The following is a 22,831-nucleotide window of genomic DNA, read 5'->3' as shown; positions in this document are numbered from 1 at the left end:
ATACACAAAGAACAAACAGCTGTGTGTTTCAGTGTAACCCGTAACTACCTGGACTGGCTGACCAGCATGCCCTGGGGTACCAACAGTGAGGAGAACCTATCACTGGAGAGAGCCAAAGAGGTTCTGGAAGAAGATCATTATGGAATGGATGATGTTAAGAAACGTATATTGGTAGGGAAATGCACACAGATAAACACACATGCTAACAAATGGAGAAATGGAGGAGTGAAAAATATCTTGAATGGTGAAACATTTTGCCAATATTCCTGTGGAGTGTCGATGTGCTCTTTGGCAAACTTCAGGAGTGCAGCAATGTTTTTAGTAAGCAGCGGCTTCCTTTGTGGTGTCCTGCCATAGACACCTTGCTTGTTGAATGTTTTACAAACTGAAGACTTATTGATGACTGTTCGTTGTGCTCGTTTTGACTGGCCACCCACTTCTTGGTAGAGTAGCTACAGTATCTCCATTTGTAGATTGTTTGCTTACCTGTAGACTGGTATATTTCTACTTCACTCTGAATATCACTTTGTAACCCTTTTCAGCTTTATGTAAATCAACAATTCTTGATTTTAGACCCTCTAAAAACTCTTTTTGGGGAGGCATGGATCACATAAGCATATTCTTGTGCAGAATAAACAAAAGGTTTGAATGTTTTTTTGTCAGTCAAAGTAACCTAGTCTAGTCCACATGTCCAAACTAATTTAACACTTGAGTCCAAGTAGCTTTTTTGAGGCCATTATTATATTATAAGTTCACATACTTTTTCCACTAGTACTTTTTGGTTGTTCTCAATAACAAAGATCTGAATTTTTAGGGAATTTGAGGTACATTATATTTTTATATACTCTTGACTTAGATGAAGATCTTATCACATTTTATGGCAAATAAATGAAGAAAACCATGAAATTTCAAAGGGTTAACATTCTTTTTATTGCTGCTGTACATTTTGACGATTCCGTTTTTGTGCAGGAGTTCATAGCAGTGAGCCAGCTGCGTGGCTCTACTCAGGGGAAGATCCTGTGTTTCTATGGCCCCCCAGGCGTAGGAAAGACCTCCATTGCACGCTCAATAGCCAGAGCCCTCAATAGACAGTACTTCAGGTTCAGTGTGGGAGGCATGACCGATGTGGCAGAGATTAAAGGACACAGGTATGGAAGGACATGTTGACAGTATTCCTGAGACACTGTGATAGGTTACGTTGTTGGTATCAGTTATTGAACACTGTGTCTGATGTTGACCAGGTGCAGAAAAGCTTAAGGAAACCTGCATTAATTACATTATGACCTATCACAGGTGCTGCTGGTAGAGGGCAGAGGCTGAGCAAATGTAATGAGATAATGTCCAAACATGTCTTTTTTGTGTGTGTCCAGGAGGACATATGTTGGAGCGATGCCAGGAAAGATTATTCAGTGCTTGAAGAAAACAAAGACAGAGAACCCCCTGGTGCTGATAGATGAGGTCAGTATATTCAAAATAAACACAGCCACATCAATATCTCTGATTTCCCAGGAGAAGTGAAAACCTAACCTGATGATGGCGCTAGATGAAAAGTCAGATCACCAAAGTTGGAGCACATCACCTTGTTGGAAATTTCACTATTAGTGAAATTTTTATTTATGTGATCAGCAGTGCTATCAAGCATTTCATCATAAACCTTATGTCTTCTTATGTGAATATATGATACAGTGGCATCCTATACTCATCAGGAAAATATAACTAAATAACACTCCTCACTCCTCTTCTACTGTATAGTACTACTTTAAAGAGGAACATCTTTATAAAAGTGATCTTATAACAGCTACAATCAATATTTTATATTAACAATGGTTAAAATGTGTGAAGTAAAAGGTGTCGATCATAATGGTCTGACTGCAGACGATCATCACCAGCTCTTGTTCTTCTGTCGTAGTCATTCTGTAGGATAATCTGTAGGTGCCTGTCATGGAGAGGCTCTCAGAGATTCAGTAATTTTTGCTTTTGCCAGGTGTATAAAGTGATTTAATGATACTGATGGTGTTAATGATAATGAGTCTTTCTCTTAACTCTCATTAGGTGGATAAAATGGGTCGTGGTTACCAGGGCGATCCGTCCTCCGCACTGCTGGAGCTTCTGGACCCTGAACAGAATGCCAACTTCCTTGACCACTACCTGGATGTTCCTGTAGATCTGTCAAAGGTAGACTCTGTGCAGTTCCACAACTCTAGTGAGAAATGTACTGTATATCAGTGCAGCTTTTGTAAGGCATGCCCATTTCTATCTGCCCCAATCAAGGTTTTGTTTATCTGCACGGCCAATGTGATTGATACCATCCCAGAACCCCTAAGAGACAGAATGGAGATGATTAATGTGTCTGGATATGTGGCCCAGGAGAAACTGGCCATCGCTGAGGTACTACCTCTGTTGTTACATATTATTTAAATATTTAAAGTTTAAATGTTGTATTGTCATATGTTTTTCAGTTATGGTGTGAAGTAGTAAGCAAAAACTGTATATATCAGTATGTTGTGCTTTAAACTTCCCTTTTTCTGTGTCTGCCAGCGTTACCTTGTCCCTCAGCTGCGCTTCCTGTGTGGTCTGACAGAGGAGAAAGCCGCCATCTCATCTGATGCGCTCAGTCTGCTTATTAGGCAGTACTGCAGGGAGTCTGGTGTCAGGAACCTGCAGAAACAAGTTGAAAAGGTAAAATAATATAAAATCTGTTTAGTCACTGGTATTACCTTGGATCCAGTAACTCAACACATGGACATCCTGTCTCCAAGTAGCACACTCTCGTGTTTAACTGTAATCCTTATCCATCCATCAGGTTTTCCGTAAGGTGGCATTCTGTATCGTCAGTGGTGAACAGACCACAGTGACTGTTACACCTGAAAACCTGCAGAAGTACGTGGGGAAACCTCTTTTCACAGTGGATCGTATGTACAATGTCACCCCTCCAGGAGTGGCTATGGGGCTGGCATGGACTGCACTGGGTGAGGGGAAAAACACTCACATACATGCACAGACCAACAGAAAATATAATATACTGAATATCTGCCCACATTCTGTTCTGTGCAGGGGGATCCACAATATTCATTGAGACATCACTGCGTCGTCCCTCTGGAGGAGCAGACATAAAAGGAGAGGGCTCTTTGGAGATTACAGGTTAGTCGGGAAGGCTGTGAACTGGATCACTCATTGAAACTGCAGTCTGATATCTTTGCCTGATGTTGGCAGTGTTATTGTTGCTGTGCAGGTCAATTGGGTGATGTTATGAAAGAAAGTGCAAAGATTGCTTCAACCTTCGCCAGATCTTTCCTGATGACCAAGGAGTCAGAAAACCACTTCCTGATTAACTCCCACCTACATCTGCATGTCCCTGAGGTAACCATGGTGATACAGTTAAAAAAATATTACATACTGAATGACATTCCTAATTTTTTTCTTTTTACTTTGTGGTTTTTTAGTTACTACTACTACTAGTTACTACTTTTCATTCTATTTGTGCAAGATTTTAATAGCTGAAGTTTGTAAAGCTGATGTATGTAGATTTGATACTGTTTTAATGCTACTTGTGACTGTACCAAAAAAAACTTTACCTTGCAGCAATGGTCTGTAACTGTCTTTGTTTATAGGGAGCAACTCCCAAGGATGGACCAAGTGCTGGTTGCACCATTGTCACAGCACTATTGTCCCTGGCAACAAACCAGCCAGTGCGTCAGAATGTAGCCATGACTGGTGAGGTGTCACTGACTGGCAAAATACTGCCAGTAGGAGGAATCAAAGAGAAAACTATTGCTGTAAGGACAACACACACACAACACACACACACACACATATCCTGCTGCCTTGTCATCCTCCAAATACCCTCTTTACAGTATGAATGTGGTAAATCATGTGTCCCAATTCTATGTTAGAGTAGATGGCTGAAGTTTGAACACTGAACACTGAAAAAGGCTAAAATGTCTTTATGACTGGAGAAATCTGCAGTGTTTGGTTAAAGACCGTAAAGAGTGTGCAAGGTTAGATAACTGAAGCAAGTGCTATAAGAGATTAGAGATTTCCAGAAAAAAGAAAATTGGCAAAGTCAAAATAAGTGTTACAATAAGACTAATTGCTGGTCTGTGTGACGTTTAAGAGAACAGAACTGATTTAGCATTGCTTTGAATTCAGCTTTAAAAGATCCTAAATATGCAGCACAACCAGACATTGCATGCATAAAGCCTGTTTCTTGTCAAAATATGACACCTACAGTACTTACAGACAATGCAAACCTACTGTGTAGTTAGGCATTTTGTGTTATGCTGGTTGCAGCCACTGCCTAGCCTGGAGATGCTAAACTGACGCTAAATCCACACAGCTAAATCCTCAATTTTGAAACTTGCAGACTTCAGCCAATAATCCCATTCCTGTTAATCCAAGTGATTCTACTTGAGGATCTTTATCAGACTATACAAAACTGTTCTATTTCCTGGTGAACCTGGTAACACTACCTCTAGACCTGCACAGACCTGGCAATATCTTAAGAGCTTTGACATTATTAACTGAGACAAAGAATGCATACAGTACAGAATAATTTCACATGAAATTTGAATTTTACTACATTTGTAATGAAATTTTAAATGTGAATATAATTTCATAAACATTAGTAAGACAGAAAGTTAATCAACATTGATGACAAGCGTGTCATTCTCTAAAAACAGAAGTGTGCCATGCTCAAATCATGCACCCACAGTGCAGCCAGATGCTGTGGATATAAGGGTTTAGAAATACTTTCCTGGGGACACATTTACAGTCACGATGTGAAAACTATTTTAGTAGTTCAGGTGTTTGCGTGGTCAGTAGTGTTGGGTGAATGTACAAACTGCTGCCAGGGCAAAAATATGTGACAGAATTTACCTTTCCCCCCATCAGGCCCGTCGTGCTGGTGTGACCTGCATCATCCTGCCAGCTGAGAACAAGAAAGACTTCTCTGACTTGCCAGACTACATCACTGAGGGCCTAGAGATCCACTTTGTGGATCACTACAGCCAAATCTATCCAATTGTGTTCCCACAGAACAAATTGTAGCCGGCTTTCAGATGCAGTTCTTATACCAGTCCAAGATGAAGTCTGACTTCTTTTCATGGCACTTCAAAAGCCAAGCTAGTAACTTTCTAGTTAGTAAAATCCAGTTACCATCTTTCGACTTGAAATGTACAAATGGGACTCTGAAGACCTGGTGTGGAGAATGACTCTGCTTTATGTCCCAAATCCATCCAAGGGAGCAGCTGGTGAGGTCCTTCATCCACCACAGGACCCCTAATGTAGGAGCATCATATGAGAGAGCTCATCATCACTGTACTGAAACTACACTGATGCTAATGATGACCTCTGACCTGTCATCACAGGATATGATGTCAGCAGTGAGCAAAAGTTAGGGTGGTGACTTGGCTGCCACGCAGCCTGTTTACCCACAGCTCTTCTTCTACAGGGCTGTGGATGGACTCTTTCATAAATTTCTTATATTATTGTATATTATTATTGCCCAGATGTGATGATGTTGACATATATAAAATAATAAACACACATTTGTGGGCTGCTGTTTTCTTTTCCAATGAATTGTGAACCTATGAGCAGATTTTAACACCACAGACATAATTGTCTGGTCTGTTTTTGAAAAATGACATGGTCAACCTGGGTATTTTGAGAAATTATGATTAAAGCTCACAGTCTAAAGGAATGTGTATAATCCACGATAAGGTGCATGCTCCTCATGTGTACAAGCTGAAATATACAACTTTTTATTTTCGGTTTGGGAAAAAATTGGGGAAAATTCTTGTTGGTCCTAAAGTTCACTGGCTTCGGGTTAGGCAGCATGTAGTGTGTTCAAGTGGTTGTCTTTTAGTTTTATGTCCAGCATTGTAGCTACAAAAACACGTCAGCCACGTGAAGAAGCTGAAGAGGGTTTGTATTGATTATAGTGAAGTGGGTGATTATAAAAAGAAATGTAACAAGAGAGTGGCAATATAGAGGATCGCAGGAAGGCTTTTATTGTGAATATTTCCGGGCGGAAGTGCTTCCTTGTTGCTGCTGGGGGAACATCTGGCTTGACTGTGGTCCTTATGAGGAGCGTCTTTGGCTGATAGAGCGGAGGGAGTGAACATCTGGATGTTGTGATTTAAAAAAGACATCTGACCCAGTTCGCACCAGTTTACATTTGGAGCGGCACAATTCCTCCGGTATTCCGCTGCTCATCCCTTTTCTATTTTGGGTTTGTGCTCGGAGGATGCGACGGGCCTATTGCGCTGTGCGCACCGAGAAAATATCCATCAGCCGCGGCTTCACTTCTATCTTCAACACTGAAGAATTCGGATCGTAGAAGCGAGCGGGAATAAGAAGAGGTCGTGCGGGGCAGACACCACAGTCAGTCTCCGTCTCCATCCATCCTCGGCCAGGTATGAAACAACAATGGAGCGATTTTTCCTGGATCTGGACTGATGTGCACTGTCAGATCAGACACTGACCCTGACAGATCTGGGAGGCTGCAGTTCTACAGCACATTTTTTACACGAGGGTCTTGTAAGCACTGATCGACATATGGCATGTAGTTCTGGGATCAGATGGGCTCAGTGTTACGGGTTCGGCCTGCAGGTTTCATGCGTTGTGACTATTATCATAAATTCCAGACACATGGCTTCACTGTGCTGGATACACATCATTCAGTGGGAATAGTCGCTGTGTTGAGGATATGCAGGCCTACCTGCAGGTCTTTAAAGGGCCCACATCAGAATGATGGCCAACCTGCCATACGTGAATGCCACTGACATAGTAGGTGTATCTGTTGTCATTTGATGCAGCAGCTCTGCCATTGATTCTGGCTTTATTAAAGTTTTACTTGTTGCCATGGTGAAGGTGGTGTGATACTAGATTACATTAAATGAGTGGACTCAACATACACTCCCATAGATATATAACATCTATGTGAGTGTATGTCTTTAACATGCTGAGGACATAATTTGTAATTCATAAGAAAATATAAGGCGCATAAAAAGAACTATTTTACTGTAATCCAACTGCTCTGCATTAAATTCTCCAAGAATGTTATTCAAGTTGTGAAGTCCCAGTTAGTGGTGGTTTTGTAGTGTACAGCATAACATACACCATACACTCCCATAGATGTTGTACATCACAAGTGTCATTTGGGAAAATACTGAACCCCAAGTTGCCCCTGGTGAGTTAGATAGCAGCTCTGCCATCGGTGTGTTTGTGCTTGTGTGTGTGTTAATGGGTGAATGAGACGCAGTGTAAAGTGCTTTGAGTACCAGTTAGGTAGAAAAGCGCTATAGAAGTGCAGAACATTTACCATTTCCATTTGACCATGGACTGAATTTACGAGATTTTTATTCAACAGTGACTTTTTCCTTGCCACTCTCCCATAAACCTCTGAGTGGTAAAGAACCCAGGCAACAGTATGTACATTTCTCCTGATTACAAGCTTCAGCAACTGAGATAGGAGTGTGGTCATCAGTGTGTTAGTGGCCTCTCTCACTAGTCACTCTGTCACTGTGGACGGCCTGTTCTAGGCAGATTTAGACATGTGCCATATTCTTTCCATTTCTTAATGATGGATTTCACTGAACTCAGGGGGATGTTCAGTGCCTTGTATATTTTGTTTTGTCTGGTGTGAACATCAACACAACCGCACCAAGACCCCCCAGATGACATGGTCTTGATCCGCATCTAGCAAACTCTGGTGCAGTCCTCCTGGTGAGAAAGCGAACTGAACCAAAACGAGACCAATAAGCGGAGAGAACGTTCTTGCGTGATTTGACATGACTAATTTTAGTTCACTTGGATTTTTCTCAGTGTAAAAAGAAACCGAAACAAGAGGAAATTGCTACAAGTTTACAAACTTGTCCACTGATTCGGACCAAAGCAAATGGTAAATGGTCTGCACTTATACTATACTATACTATACTATACTATACTATACTATACTATACTATACTATACTATACTATAGCGCTTTTCTACGTAACTGATACTCAAAGTACTTTTTATACTGTGTGTCATTCACCCATTTGCACACACAAGCACACACACACTCACACACTAATGGCAGAGCTGCAGTCAATTTACTACTCTGTTGGTTATTTGGCATAAATCTGTCAAAATGTTGAGCTCAGTTGCTCAATGCGATGTGGCTCATGGCTGATCTATGTTTACACAGCTCTCTCCTTATTCTCAATCTCTCTTCTGGCAGGATGGCTGTGCTGTTGGTGCTTCTCTCTGTGCTGCTCCTGTCTATCCAGACTCTTTCTCAAGCATCTCCTTCCTGCCCTGTGAGTTGCCGTTGCTACAGCCTCACTGTGGAGTGTGGCTCCACTGGCCTGAGGGACATCCCCAAACACGTTCCTCCGTCCACACAGGTAGATTTCTGGTGCTGAATGAGGACAGTCACTAACATTACTACAAATATGTCAGCAGTCATGACTGATACCAAAGAAATTTCAACAACCAACCCAAGGTCTGGAAGTTGAGTCAAGGCAACTGGACTTTCTTTTGTTAGGCTGAAACGTTTCACTACTCATCCAAGTATCTTCTTCAGTCTAAAGATAGCTGGTTAGAGACCACAAATTTATGCTCCAGGTGTGGTTTCACTCCACCCCTTGGCCTGAAAGGACGGATGTCTTTAAGATGAAGGTACACTTCTGATTCAAAGGACACTTGTTTGAGGACTGTGCCCTTCAAATATTGGACAAAGCGGACAAGTGGTTTGAGAGAAACTGAAGAAACTACTTGGATGAGTAGCAAAACGTTTCAACCTAACAAAAGGACGTCCAGTTGCCATGACTCAACTTCCAGATAAGTTCACCTGGACGACTGAGAATCTCCACCGACTACCAAAGGTCATACTTTAAGCAGTACTACTCATTAAGCAGTACACGTTCACCAGCATTGATGAGCTGTGCTTTCGTTCTTCTTGACTTCTCTTCATCCAGACCATCTTCCTTCAGGACAATGTCATTGGTCAGATACGTCGAAAGGATCTTGCTCTGTTGAGGCATCTCAACTATTTGTACCTTCAGGTAGGAAACACACACGCACACAGGGTGGGGCAGAAAGAACCGGTTTTGACGTGGAAGCAGAGATTTGTTCATTTATTCTCTGTTACTCAGTGCAAAATCTGCACCTTCTGAGCTTTTAGCTATATCACCAGTTAAATCATCATCATGTTTGTATGTTGTATATAATGTGCATTTGCGCTCATACTGTAATATACACATGAGAGAGGAAGTCTTTCTCACTTCATACAATATTTCATGCAAGAATACTTAATGCCCCAGAAGCTGCTAATGGTAGGACATGATATTTATATTATTTAAAATATTTCATTCCTATTATATCATTCTTTATCAAAAACATTTTTACTTTCTTTCCAGCTCCCTAATTTAAGTAAGTCCTTTAAGTAAAACTGGATCACATCTGACAGTTGAGTTGCTGTCCATAATTTAGTGTGAGTAAAAATTTATTGTAACCAAAAAAGGAACCATGTTAAAGAGATCACAACTGAAGAAACAACACACACAGTACAGTACATGTACAGCAAAAGCAGTGTCAGTTGTAGAAGCTGCAGTTTCTAAGCAATATCCAGTAGGAAAGATGTTTGGTCACCTTCAGATGTTGCTCTTCCTGCAGAACAATACAATCTCAGCAGTGGAGCCTGGTTCTTTCCAGAACCAGGGTCAGCTGCTGGAGCTGGCTCTGAATGGGAACCGGATTCACCTGGTGACAGCGGACATGTTTCAGGGACTTGAACATCTCCGCATTCTTTACCTGGCAGGAAATGACATTACACGACTGTTGGACTACACCTTTCGTGGCTTACAGGTAAGGCATATTATAGCACATTCAATTCAATTCAATTCAATTCAATTCAATTCAATTTTATTTGTATAGCGCCAATTTACAACAGAAGTTATCTCAAGGCACTTTACAGTGTAAGGTTTAAGACCTTACAGAAAATATTTATACAAAAAATTATAGAGAAAACCCAACAATCCCATTTGAGCAAGCTTTAGGCACATGCATAAAGACTGTTAAATCTCATTTTTACAAATGAATGATGATCTCAGAGCTACAGCAATAGGCATTCCCAGTTCCATGTATATTCATTTCTACTGCACATAGAGTTGTGTAGATCATAGGATCTACTGTTTTCTCCATGTTGCAGCGTCTGCAGGAGCTCCATTTACAGCACAATAGTATAGAGATGTTAGCTGACCAGGCTCTAGCTGGCTTGTCTTCTCTGGCTCTGCTGGACCTGAGCAGGAACAATCTTCACACCATTGGCCCAGCATCCCTGCTCCCTTTGGTCAGCCTGCAGGTGCTGCGCATCACAGGTGAGAGTGGATTACTGGAGATGAACATGTAAAAGCTTAGAAAAGATTTAGAACTTTTATCTGTGTCCATGTGGCCCTTTTACCTACCTCGTGAATTCCTGCAGATATTTATGACTGTGGCTTATTCCTACCCTAAGACGAATGTAAACCCGGCCTTGGAGTGCATACTACAAACAGTTCAGAAGCTACAGTCACGGTGCCCAGAGGCCCCTAACTTTATTATGGGAGACTTTAATCTCTGCTCACTAGACAATACACTCAGATAGACTGCTTTTAAAGCAGGGCCATTTTTCAGTTACACTCAATGTAGAAGGAAATCAAATGTGACATCCACAACGCCAAACTGCACTACTAACATAAGGTAGAACTCAAACTCAACACAAATAGCTTGGGGTCTGCCTGGAATAGCATCAGGACAATGTTTGGAATAAATGACAAGGATGGGAAGAAGGTGGCTCTAGAAGGGTTTTCATCTGACCTAGAACTGACCCATAAACTAAATACATTTTATTCCAGATTTTAAGTGCCTGACTTCAGCAAGGAAACAACTGCCTTGAAGAATACTATGATCAATTCTTTCCTATAAGCCTTGTCTTGGAGGAACAACAGGTTGTGCAGACTTTCAAGCACTGCAATTCTAGAACAAGTCCTGATGCCATCAACAGCCTCACTTTGCGGAATTGTGCTGACCAGCTTGTCACATTTTACACACATTTTTAATCTGTCCCTCAGCCAGCAAAGGGTGTCAACTCTGTTGGAATGATGGACTGTGAACCCTATTGCTAAGCTCTCCCACCCCAGGTCACTGAATGAGTATAGGCCTGTAGCACTAACCTCACTGGTAAGGAAATAGCTTGAGAAAATAATTAGAAAGGTCATATTAAGCCACACAGGTCCCCCTTTGGACCCCTTGCATTTAGCCTATAGAACCACTAGGGAAGTGCAGGATGCCACCATTACACAGCTTAACTACATCTATAAACACCTGGAGGGGAGTGGAAATCATGCTAGACTGTTGTAGAATCTTTGTAGATTTCTCATCAGCATTTAACACCACCCAGCCCCACCTGATGGTGAAGAGTGAACAGTTAGGGCTGTGTTCTCTCTCCTCTCCTATACATCCTAACCAAAAAATAAATGCATCAGCAGGTATGAAAATCTCCTATAGGCAGCCACGAGCCAGAACCAACAGATTCAAACACTCTTTTCTACTCTCAGCTATCAGTATGGTGAACTCAGATAAAATACAGTGATGAAAGTGTCCCCCTCCCAGGCCCCTCCCACTATGTACTCTATATTGACTGTGTCTGTTTTCTCTGCTACTGTGCGGGTAGAAAGGGATTGCTCCCTGGGTACAATAAAGTTGGAGTTGATGAGATTATTGTCCTTTGGAGAAATAATCTGCTTCTGGTAGTTTAGACCTGCACAATATTCAGGAGGAATTTTGAGATATTCTTCCTCACAATAGTGCTTCAGCTCTGACATGTTCAGACAAACAGTGGATTTTAGTTTTCCGTTCTATGAAAGATTTGCTTTGGCGTTGTTGCTCTCTCCAAGACAACACAGACACAGGTCTTTTTTTTTTAACGGGCGTTTATTGCTTTCCTTCTCCAGTTTCTTAATCACACCGTGAGAACTGTATTTGTGAACAGTACGCAGTGCATTAGCAATTTACACAGCACCTGGCATGTATGAACGAAAAATAAAGGCACATTAAGTAAAGTACATAAACAAATACCTCCTTGGCCTTAAATCTTTGACTGTCTGGCTTTGGCTTCAGATGTAGACATCTTAAACTTTGAGTACAATATAACAAAGCCTCTAAGGAGCCATCTGCTCACCTGCAGTCCATGGAGCGCGAACTTCTTTTGCTTGCTCCCACCTAATCTCTAAAGATTCGCGAGAAACACTACATCACATCTTAACTTTCCTTAACCACGTCAGAGCAGGGTTTAATGTACATTACATTACAGTAAATTACATATTGTGATATTTACATTTGAATATAAACTCCATGTTAATGTAACCATTTGAAACACAAGCAAATAATCTGCACCATAAACTCATAACAATACAAAGGCACTTACAGGCATTAAGGGTCATTGTCCTGCTGCATCCTTCAGCTTGTAAACAACCACTCTGACATTATCCTGCAGGTTACCTTGATAAAGTTACACATGATGATAAAGCTGTAGAGAAAGATGGTGGTCTTGGTAAAATATTGTCAGCATTTTACTGAATCTGTTTATGTACCATTTTTCATGCTGTTATTTTTTATCCAGTCAAATAAATTTGCTATGATTATTCATAATCATTCAGATTATCAGTCTAATGTCATCCATAATCCTTTAAAATACATGTACACCTTATTTAGTTATAAAACAGATATAGTTGATGTTTTTATCCTGTAAAAAACAGAGACTGGGATCTTAACAGTTTGATCATCTTACTACCTCCTGTCTTCTGCTGTAGACAATCCATGGCGCTGTGACTGTGCTCTCCACTGGCTGAGGAGTTGGATTGATGAGGCAGGCCAGCGGCTTCTCAGCTCTGCAGAACGTCGCTTGGTCTGCACCGAGCCGCCTCGCCTCTCCCACCTAAGCCTGGTGGAGGTCCCTCTCAACAGCCTGGTGTGCATCCCTCCACTGGTGCAGCTGGAGCCCAGGAGGCTAGCCGTGCGCCTGGGAGAAAGCCTTAGGGTATCCTGCCATGCCTCTGGTTACCCTCGGCCACAGGTAAACTTCCAAAGCTGGGTTGCTTTAGTAAAAGTCTAGCTGCAACTTGGATGTCGCATCAACAGAAAATGACTCACTCTTTATTTTAGAGGATGTGAAAGAACTTCAATTGTGATAATACTGAATAAAGTTACCAGTGATTTTGAAAGCAGTTGTCCCTCTATTACTATCACCAAGAAGATACAAACTAAGTTACAAATGATGCTATGTGAGCAATGAAAATAATACCCATTATAAAGTTTGTATAGAAGGTGTTTCAAAACAAACCTCCAGTACTGCATCAGTACTTCTTGATTCTGTAGGTCCAGGGGTCTAAGAAGAAGAAGGAGAAAGCCTTTATTTGTCATATGTCACATGTACATGTTACAATGAAATTTGTCCTCTGCATTTAACCCATCCCCCTGGGGGAAGCAGTGGGCAGCTACATACAGCACCCTGGGGGCTAGCGTGGAGTGTCTTGTGACAGGGTTTGAACCCCAAACCTTCTGCATCTAAGGCTGATGATCTACCAAGCCGCTATATTTCTATAGTGGCCTATAGCTATATTTCGTTGTCACAGTTTGAGTCTATCTCTTGGGCCAATTCAGTCAAATTCGCTTCTAACAAGTGTCAAAAATGTTCTTCATAAAAATCAGACAAAAAGGCAGAAAAAACTGTTCAAAAGTGAGGTTAGGTTTACTGACAAACAAAAAGGTTGATACACCGAGACACATTCATTTAATGTCAATACAAAATGCCCTCGAGATGCCTCTTTAAATTCAGTTACAGTTTAGCAAGAGTTCAAGTTGTCTTATTCTTCCATCATCAATTCCAAGAAACCCTTTCACCCCTTTCCCCCCTTTCACTACCTATGTTCTTTACACTTCACTGTCGCATTAAGGCCATGTAGGGCAGTTATTCTACCATCCTAATGCACACTCAGTCAAACGCTCAATATCATAAATCGTCCCCAAGCTGCCTGTTATAGCTGCATTCAAAAAGTACCATGTTCGGCTGAACTTTTCTTGCCCTCTCTACGGATACGCTTTTTCTTGTACATAACATGCCCTATACACTAGATGTCACCATTGAGTGCATATCACTGAGTCTCTCTTATGCAAGTTGGAGCATTTTTCACAACAATATGCTGCAGGGAATAACAGCTGTATCCTTTTCAGTGCACACGGGTCAGAGTGCGGTTGTAATATGCAGCTAAAAGATGAAACTGGAGAATGCTCTAATAACGGTTCTTATAGGTGTTCAGTTGAGATCTGGCAACTGTGAATGCCATGGATATTTGAGATAACATAAGCTCAAAATCTGAACATAAGATGTCAGTTCAGAATTACAGATTTTATTTGAATGAATTTGGCCTTGCCTTTTCAATACTTTTGAAGGGGATGAGTCTGTCACTTGTAATGGAATTTGATGTACTAGAGTGACAAAATCATTTTTATCCTACGAGCAGAATTAAACTTAATAGGAACTCAAGTCATTTCTCTAGTTGTGTGTGTGTGTGTGTGTGTGTGTGTGTGTGTGTGTGCGTGTGTGTGTGTGTGTGTGAATGAGATGCAGTGTAAAGTGCTTTGAGTTAGGTAGACTGCTATGTAAGTGCAGACCATTTACTGTTCTATGGAGTGGTCTGCTGGTGCAGCAGCATCATGACGGCAGACAGAAAAAGACTGGAGAACACCTTTTATGATGCAGTGTCATCTCTAAGCAGCTCCTCCAGTGACCTCCTATATGGAAGGTCTTTACTTCCTGCTGCTGTCAGAACTCACGTTAAAACTGTGCGATGCAAATGAACCATGGTGCAGTTGCTTGTATTATTGTATACATATGTGATATATTTTTATTCTTATTTTTATTTTTTATTTTTTCATTTTAGATTGTATATACTGTATTTTGATATTCTTTTTTGCCCTACAATGCACATTCTCTGCTTCTGTAACATGGAAATTTCCCCACTGTGGGACAAATAAGGGTATATCTTAAAGTAGCTCTTAAACTTTACATTATTCCACAAAGACTTTATTTCTGAATGTAGTTACCCTTTAAGATTGTATGATTGTATTTGTTTGGTAGGGGATGATTCAGATGTTACATTAATTTGTTTTTCTTTTTTTAATCATTTATGTGATGATAACCTTCTTTAACCTGAATACCTTTGCAGGTGACCTGGAGGAAGGCATCCCAGGGTAAAGTGGTGCTTTCTCCCAGAGGCCTGGTTCAGGAGCTGGGTGCTGGAGGAGGTGGGGTGGATGGAGAAGAGGAGCCATCAGGGGAAGGCAGAGTCAATGTGCATAAGACTGAGGGCGAACGCTTTGATCCCGACACTGGAAGTGGCATGCTGTTTCTCAGTAATGTGACTGTGGCTCATGCTGGTTTCTATGAATGTGAAGCCTGGAATGCAGGGGGCATGGCCAGGGTGACCTTTCAACTTGCCATCAACTCATCCACTTCCTCCTCCTCTTCCTCCTCCATATGGGCCTCGTGGTCCCAGGTGTCTTCACCATACTCCCCTGTATGGCCCCGGCTGAGGACCCATGGTCCTTCTCTAGGCTCAGATGTGAGCCGGGAACCCCTGTACGCTCTGGGCAGTATGGCCTTCAGTGCTTTGGGAGCTGCCACTCAGACTGCCATTGCTGTGGGTATCTCCCTGCTTGCTCTGACTGCTCTGCTGCTGGTCGCCATGATCTACAGCCGACATCATCAACGAGACAAGGAGGCTGATGGAGCTGAAAAGGTTTGTGTTTGTCAGTTTGACAGTAGCACATGCAGTATGAAAATATGTCCAACCTGAACTGGCCTAGGTGAGAACCACAAATTTGAGCTGCATACTAAGCCATTTTTTTTGGCATCATCATCATAAAGAGTCATAGTATTATAAAGCAGACATTACCAAACACCATGATTCATACATAAATAAAAATAAGGAACATTCATTGTAAATTTTGTGTTTTGTTGACAATATGAAAAATCTAGGAAACATATAGCTTGGTATAACATAACAAGAACTTCAAATAATTCAATAACCTGGTCATTCAGAATATTCAGCTGACCTCATTGATCACATAACGTTGCTGAACCTAGACCTGACCAGCTGCAGCAACCCAGATCATAGCACTGCCCCCACAGGCTTGCATGGTAGGTTCTAGACATGATGGGAGCATCACTTCACCTGCCTCTCTTTTACCCTGATGCTCCCATCACTCTGGAACAAGGTAAATCTGGACCTATCAGACCACATGACCTTCTTACATTGGACAGTTCTTAACCCAGTTTATTTAGTAGTTTTATCAATCTCCTTAGATAGTTTCTTTGTATGAAGCAAAAATTTGACCCTTCTAAAACAGTAACATCTTTTCCACAACCACAGGATGTGTCTTGCGTAAACAGCCAATGGGTGTTTGTCAGACTGGTTTAGAAGAACATATCACATGTTCTGCGAGGTTTGGCAATCTGTTACTTACAAAATGGGTCAAATGTTAGATAAAAAGTAGGTACAAGGTGATCACAAGCAGCAGAAAACAGAACACTCACTTCCAACGGAGAGATTATGCTTAGATCATTTTCCAGCAGCAGACAGAAAAGGCTTTAACAAAGAACTTGAAGGCCCCATCTATGTCTACATGAGTGGCCTGGTAATAAAATACAAAGTGAAAGGCAGTGAAGGATTCACGCTAATGTGTATTTCTTAGCCAATATAAGTGTATTGGCTATGTACAGTATGTTTACGCATACAGTCTGATTTCCTGCATCTCAGGTTGTACAGCACTTGCTGACAGTCCCAAATTATTACTAAAATAAGAGAACAACAGTTAGTAGTTATGACTATAGATATAGACAACAAATTGACAAGAATGACTACAGTGGCTATATGTAGGTATAGATGGCTACATTTAGCTTATCTCATGTATTTTTCCAGCATCTTACCACTTATTCAGTATAGATATTAAATATTAGAACATTTCATTTTTCCATAAGTTTGTGTATTGCTATGTAAAATGATTAAGATTAATTTTCACCTACAGGAAGAGAGCATCCTGTACGTGAATGACTACTCTGACGGCCCCACCACCTTTGCCCAGCTTGAGGAGTATCGTGACGAACGAGGCCATGAGATGTATGTCCTCAACAGGGCTAAGCCTGTGCTGCCTCCTGCTCCACCCACATCTGTCTCCACTACTAACTTAGGTTGCCCTGCTCCATCTGACTCCTCCAGCCACACCCTCTCCTCGGGGCCCGGTCAGACCATGAGTCCCACTGCGGCACCCAACAAACAGCAGCAACAGCAACAGGAGGACATACGGACCATGAGGAGAATGGCAGGGGAGGGAGGGGAGGCTGAGCCTGTGATCACATCAGAGGCTGAAGGGATGTTTCTTAACCACACAGGCTTGTTCATGGACTCTCAGATCGCCTATGAGATCCACTGCTGAAGGGTGAGAAAATCCACAGCAACTGATGGTTTGTGTGTGTGAGACAGTGGTTTACAGCAACTTTCTTCAGGTTGCCACTGCTGAAACCTGAAATCTACCAGTAACTGACAGAAGTACTCATCCCTGTGGAAACATTTACTTTATACAAGACTCATCCGCAGTGATTTACTTTTTTTGGAGAAGGTTTACGGACCTGGCAAAACTCACCGTCTGGTTTAAATCATAGTACTGAGGCTTTTCAATGACAGACTGTGATCTTGCATGCTAAAACACCCGTGGTAATTTCTATTCAAATGCCCTAAACTTACAGACAAATTAAGTGGATTCAGTTATATGCTGAGCTGGACATATTGTAACTGAACTATCCTATACATGAATAGCTGGGTCAATGTTATCAGAACTACTTTCATACCAAATTTTTCTCATTATTACTGAGTTAACAACTGTTCTCTCAAGAACTCAGATAAAGCTGCTTGGTTATTTGCAGGTCATGGAATCTTCTCCTCAACAAGCATGTGGAAATCCTTGTGTTTTTTTTAACTCTTACTAATGTCTCAACACATTTTATGAATCTCCAACTCTGCAGGCTATTTTAGGCAGGTCAGCAATGGTGGGACAGAATTTTGTAAGTGTTTATTTAAAAAAGAATGAATGTTGTTAATCATCACAGAGAACTTATCATAAAGACAAATTCTGCTTGTTTTCACTGAGTTGTAATCCTCCATTATTTGTCATGCTTGTAGACAGCAGCAGTGAAAACTCTAGGGTCTGTATCACAAGGGGAGCTCAGTTTATTCTGGCACTGAGTCAAACACTGGTGGATAACTGGCATCATGAAGCAAGTAATAAAATGGTTTAGTTTCCCCAAGGTTTTCTAGTGTGCACATAAACATCCACATTTTTATCAATTAACTTTTTAACCAGTCACTACTGGTATCTTCATTCCAGGTGACTACTTCATGAAGCTTCGCACCCTGTTGCCAACAGTGTGCCCCTTGTTGTGATTATTAATAACCAAATATTTTGGAAAGCTGAGTTCAATTTCACTTGCCAATCCCAGGCCTAATTACTGCCAGACCTGTTAAATCAAGAAATCCCTTAAATAGAAGCTGTTTGATAAACATCTGAATTATCCACAAATGGAGAAACCATGGAACAGTGGTGAACCCTCCCAGGAGTGGCTGGCCAAAATTACTTCAAGGAGGAAGATGTGCGTCCCGTTACATCTGGTATAAAACTAACAGCATTTCATAAAAAGAACATTTTACCAACAGTTAATCATGGTGGTGGTAGTGTGATGGTCTGGGGCTGCTTTTGAACTGGGCAATTGCCATAATTGAAGGAATAACAAATTCTGTGCTTTACCAGGAAATCCTGAAGGAGAATGTCTGGCCATCAGTTTGTGACCTCAAGGCCAAGCGCACTTGAATTATGCTGCAGGACCGAAACACACCAGCAAGTCCACCTCTGAGTGACTCAAAAAAAAAAAAAAAAGAAAAAGCCATAAATTTGATTGAGATGCTGTGGCATGACCTTATTCAGTCAGTGAGGCTGAATGAAACTTAATAGTGATTCTGTAAAGAAGAGTGGGTCAAAATTCCTCCACAGCGATGTGATTTGAATGATAAACATATAACTTTGTTTACTAATCAAAGCAAAGGTGGTGGCCTAATGGGATAATAGCACCTTGGCCAATTATTGATAACAACTTTTTATCTACAGCAGCTGTGGGTGAAATATTGTGTTATCCGTACCATCAGACGACTCTCACATGACTAAAAATATCAGGACAGTGGTTTGACTTTGGTTATTAAAACTATCACTGCAACCCATATATAACATTGAAAAGTAGCGTTTAAGTTAAACTAAGTTATAAAACTAGTCATCGTATTGGTGCCATCTCTGACTTTCGGTGTAGTTTCGGTCTGCAACCATGAAGCATTTCCTGTTGGAAAAACATATGGGTAACTAAATGTTTCCCCCAAACCAGATAACTTCACTTCCTTAGCTCACATGGGAAACTTGGAAACACTTGTCTCGGCCTCGGCTGGTTGGGGTGAGTGGAAAGAGGAGAGAGAAAAGAACAACAGGCAACAAAAAAAACAACAAGCACCAAGAACGTTGGGCAGGTCAACTGGATTCTGGAGATGTACAGCTCCAGGCCGAGGATACCTGCAGAAAAGTACAGAGAGAGGGAGACAGAGAGGAGGAAACACAACTACAGGAGAGAGAAGACACAAAGTTAATGACATGCAATGGTTGCATTTGCATTGATATAGGAGAGAGGAGAGAGGAGAGGAGCTCAGTTTATCAGTAGAGGTCCCCCAGCAGACTAAGCTATATCAGCATAACTAAGAGATGGTTCAGAGTCACCTGATCCATCTCTAACTATAAGCTTTATAAAAAAAATGAAAGTTTTTAGTCTAGTCTTAAATGTGGAGAGGGTGTCTGCCTCCAGAACCTGAACTTGGAGCTGTTTCCACAGGAGAGGAGCTTGATAGCTAAAGGCTCTGCCTCCCATTCTACATTTGGAAACTCTAGGAACCACTAGAGTTCTACTGCATTAACTTTACATAACATAACATTCAGTTGTTCTTAAACTTTAGCTAACATTACATGATGTTGTGAGATAGACAGGGTTTTTATTTCCAGTAACAAATAAGTTTAACCTAACAGTTACCTGTGTGTTGGGTCTTTGTCTCTCCTTGCTCAATGAATTAATAGTTCAGATTACTTGTTATATTGTTCTCCAAGCCCCGCCTCTATTATTAATGCTGATCTGATTCTGATTCACATTTCTGTTGCACATAAATACACCATGTGTAAGGTGTATATATCTGTGTCTACCCTACTTGTGTCCATACCACAATACAGCCGGCTGTATTATAATTTACATACAGATTCAAGGGGAGGACTTTAAAATCCTTCTTCTCACATATAAAAGCATTTAATAATCAGGCTCCATCTTATCTTAAAGAACAGATAGTTCCATATTTTCCAAGCAGAACTATCTGTTCTCAGACTGCAGGTTTACCTGTGGTTCCTAGAGTTTCCAAATGTAGAATGGGAGGCAGAGCCTTTAGCTATAAAGCCCCTCTCCTGTGGAACCAGCTCCCAGTTCAGGTTCTGGAGGCAGACACCCTCTCTACATTTAAGACTAGACTAAAAACTAAAACTTTACTTCTATACATTTGTCTGCTGGGGGACCTCACTTGATACAATGAGATTCTCTATCCACTTATATGCCACAATTGCATGTTGGTAAGATATATATACTACTCTTCACTGCTTGAATGAATCAGAAATCTTGCATTTCTTCACAATTAAAGAAACTGTCTGGACATTGCCTTAGCCATCCATTAAAATATACACTCTCCTGATGCCATTCCTCCCGTGTGATATAACATCACACTCAAATGGTAAGACGATAAGGTTTAAGTTTCTGTCATGATGTTGTTTGCCTTTTATTACTTATTAAAGGCTGCAACATGCCTTGTCATGGCTATTTGCATGTACAAATTGAATGTTCTGTTGTGAGGAACCAATTGTTTTGCTGAAAACTAGTAGCAAAAGTAATAGGAGCAAAGTTTGTCAACAGGCAGTCAGACCAGGCAAATGACCAAAGGGGCAAAGGCATTTCACATTCAAAAATAGAAGACTCAAAAATGACTGAGGGAATTGTGGTAGCATGTAAGGAAGTGGGCTCAGGTGATAGGAGATGTTGAAAACACTAAAGAAAAACTGTGTCACAGGTAGATTAAGGCAATACCTGATTGTGTGGCTGCAAGATGACATGACAGAGATGAAGAGAAATACAGATAAAAAATGAACTACAATAACATTTTATTCATTTAGTGGTTGTTGAAAGACTCCTCGGGTACAATTAAGAACATTTTGAGGTTCAACCTCTGTGTGACCAACAAAACAATTCATCCAGTCTTGTCCACGTTTGGTTAATCATTATATCTGTTCACATTTATCTTTCAGTCTGTTTGTACAGTGCAGTGTCTAACCTTGACAAGTTGCATTTAGAGGTTTAGGTTTGTTTAGAGTGTTCACATTATTCAGTATGTGTGGGTGAAAAGCGTGAGCCTCCTGATTTGTTTTTCTATTAGTCAATATAGGTTATTGGTAACACTCTGATACCAGTGGTGTTGACAAAAGAACAGTCACAAAATCCAATGTGCTGGGACATGTATATTATCACCATAAACTATCTCAAAGTGTATATATATAAATATAAATATATATATATATGTATATATATATATGTGTGTACATTTTGTAATCCTTAAATTATTTTTGTATCTATCTGGGAGCCAAGTGTTTTTTTACAGAAAGTAATTAGGCAGTGCAGTTAGGTCTCATCTATTAGTTAGTAACAGACTGTTACTGTTTTTTCTTTCAAAGGTGTCCTTTTGATATACACATCTTACTTATGGTCTGCCTGGACAACAATTACCCATGATGACCTATAGGTAGTTACTGAAACCATCGCAAAGTCAATTTGAAGTACCAGGTCAATGTATCTATTCCTGAGGGGATCTTGGAATGACTAGCCACCATGTCCATGGAATAGTCCAGGGATACAGTCCAGTGGGCCTTACATTATCATCCTGTCAAAAGTTAGAAAAATGCTCTTACATATCAAAGTACAAACAGATCTGTACAAGTCATGTGAAAAAAACGGAAAATAAAAAACTGAAAATCAGTGACAAACATATCCCCCCTCTTTAAAGTAACTCACCTAAATAATCACTGCAGCCAGTTAGTTTAAGAAATCACAAAGTTAGTGACTGAGTTTCAGTGATTGTAGTATGAAATCAAACTGTATCTGGAAGGTCAGTGAACTAGTATCCCCAAAACTACACTACACAAGGTATTGGAACCAGGACTATAAATATGCTATACATAAATTATATTTTGACATTTTGGTATTTAATAATTGAGTGACTGTGCAAAAAGGGGGCTAGTGAGGGAGGTCACTAAGACACCTGTGACGCCTCTGGTGGAGTTTAAAAGACTGTGTGGCTGATGTGAGGCAGGCCTTGCAGACAGTAACCTGGGTAGTTCATCAGTTAAGCCTTCATGGGAGAGCGACAAAGAGGAAAAAATGTTGTATAGTATTAGAAACTTCTGACAGCATTGAAGCTATGATGAAACTGTTAATGTTTCAGTAGACATTTCAAAACTTGCTGCACTGTTCTGGGTAAAGTCTTTGTTTGTTGTTTGACTTTTGCAATTCTTTGGGTCTGTCATCACACTCTACCTCCTCTGTCTCTTATCTCATTTATTCTTATCTCGGGTTCATGTC

The 22,831-nt window shown here is 40.8% G+C and overlaps 2 protein-coding genes across 2 annotated transcripts in view; both read left to right on the top strand.

Annotated features, from left to right (window-relative positions):
* Positions 1-5,544, top strand: part of lonp1 (lon peptidase 1, mitochondrial) — an 11,950-nt gene extending 6,406 nt beyond the window's left edge. Inside the window, exons 11-21 of the mRNA XM_026346142.1 lie at positions 33-171; positions 970-1,148; positions 1,371-1,458; positions 2,053-2,175; positions 2,272-2,388; positions 2,539-2,679; positions 2,804-2,969; positions 3,055-3,141; positions 3,233-3,360; positions 3,612-3,776; positions 4,891-5,544. Of these exons, the coding sequence (XP_026201927.1) occupies positions 33-171; positions 970-1,148; positions 1,371-1,458; positions 2,053-2,175; positions 2,272-2,388; positions 2,539-2,679; positions 2,804-2,969; positions 3,055-3,141; positions 3,233-3,360; positions 3,612-3,776; positions 4,891-5,046 (1,489 nt within the window). The 3' untranslated portion in view covers positions 5,047-5,544. The remainder of the gene's footprint in view (positions 1-32; positions 172-969; positions 1,149-1,370; positions 1,459-2,052; positions 2,176-2,271; positions 2,389-2,538; positions 2,680-2,803; positions 2,970-3,054; positions 3,142-3,232; positions 3,361-3,611; positions 3,777-4,890) is intronic.
* Positions 5,545-6,081: 537 nt separating this feature from the next.
* Positions 6,082-17,517, top strand: LOC113152105 (leucine-rich repeat-containing protein 24-like). Its single transcript, XM_026345136.1, has 8 exons — positions 6,082-6,413; positions 8,222-8,387; positions 8,961-9,047; positions 9,658-9,849; positions 10,193-10,361; positions 12,834-13,096; positions 15,249-15,821; positions 17,110-17,517. Exons 2-8 carry the CDS (start codon positions 8,223-8,225, stop codon positions 17,515-17,517), a joined length of 1,857 nt encoding a protein of 618 aa, XP_026200921.1. The 5' UTR covers positions 6,082-6,413; position 8,222.
* Positions 17,518-22,831: the final 5,314 nt, after the last annotated feature.

Source organism: Anabas testudineus, chromosome 4 (genome assembly GCF_900324465.2).
Source record: "Anabas testudineus chromosome 4, fAnaTes1.2, whole genome shotgun sequence".
Lineage (NCBI taxonomy): Eukaryota > Metazoa > Chordata > Actinopteri > Anabantiformes > Anabantidae > Anabas > Anabas testudineus.
Note: the sequence above shows the minus strand (reverse complement) of the source record. Positions and strands in the feature narration are given on the sequence as shown.

Excerpts from the sequence above, each read along its gene's own strand:
- LOC113152105 (XM_026345136.1), top strand. The coding sequence starts at position 8,223 with ATGGCTGTGCTGTTGGTGCTTCTCTCTGTGCTGCTCCTGTCTATCCAG. Across the intron at positions 10,362-12,833 it reads GCAGGTGCTGCGCATCACAG|ACAATCCATGGCGCTGTGAC; the intron begins GTGAGAGTGGAT and ends CTTCTGCTGTAG. Across the intron at positions 15,822-17,109 it reads AGGCTGATGGAGCTGAAAAG|GAAGAGAGCATCCTGTACGT; the intron begins GTTTGTGTTTGT and ends TTTCACCTACAG.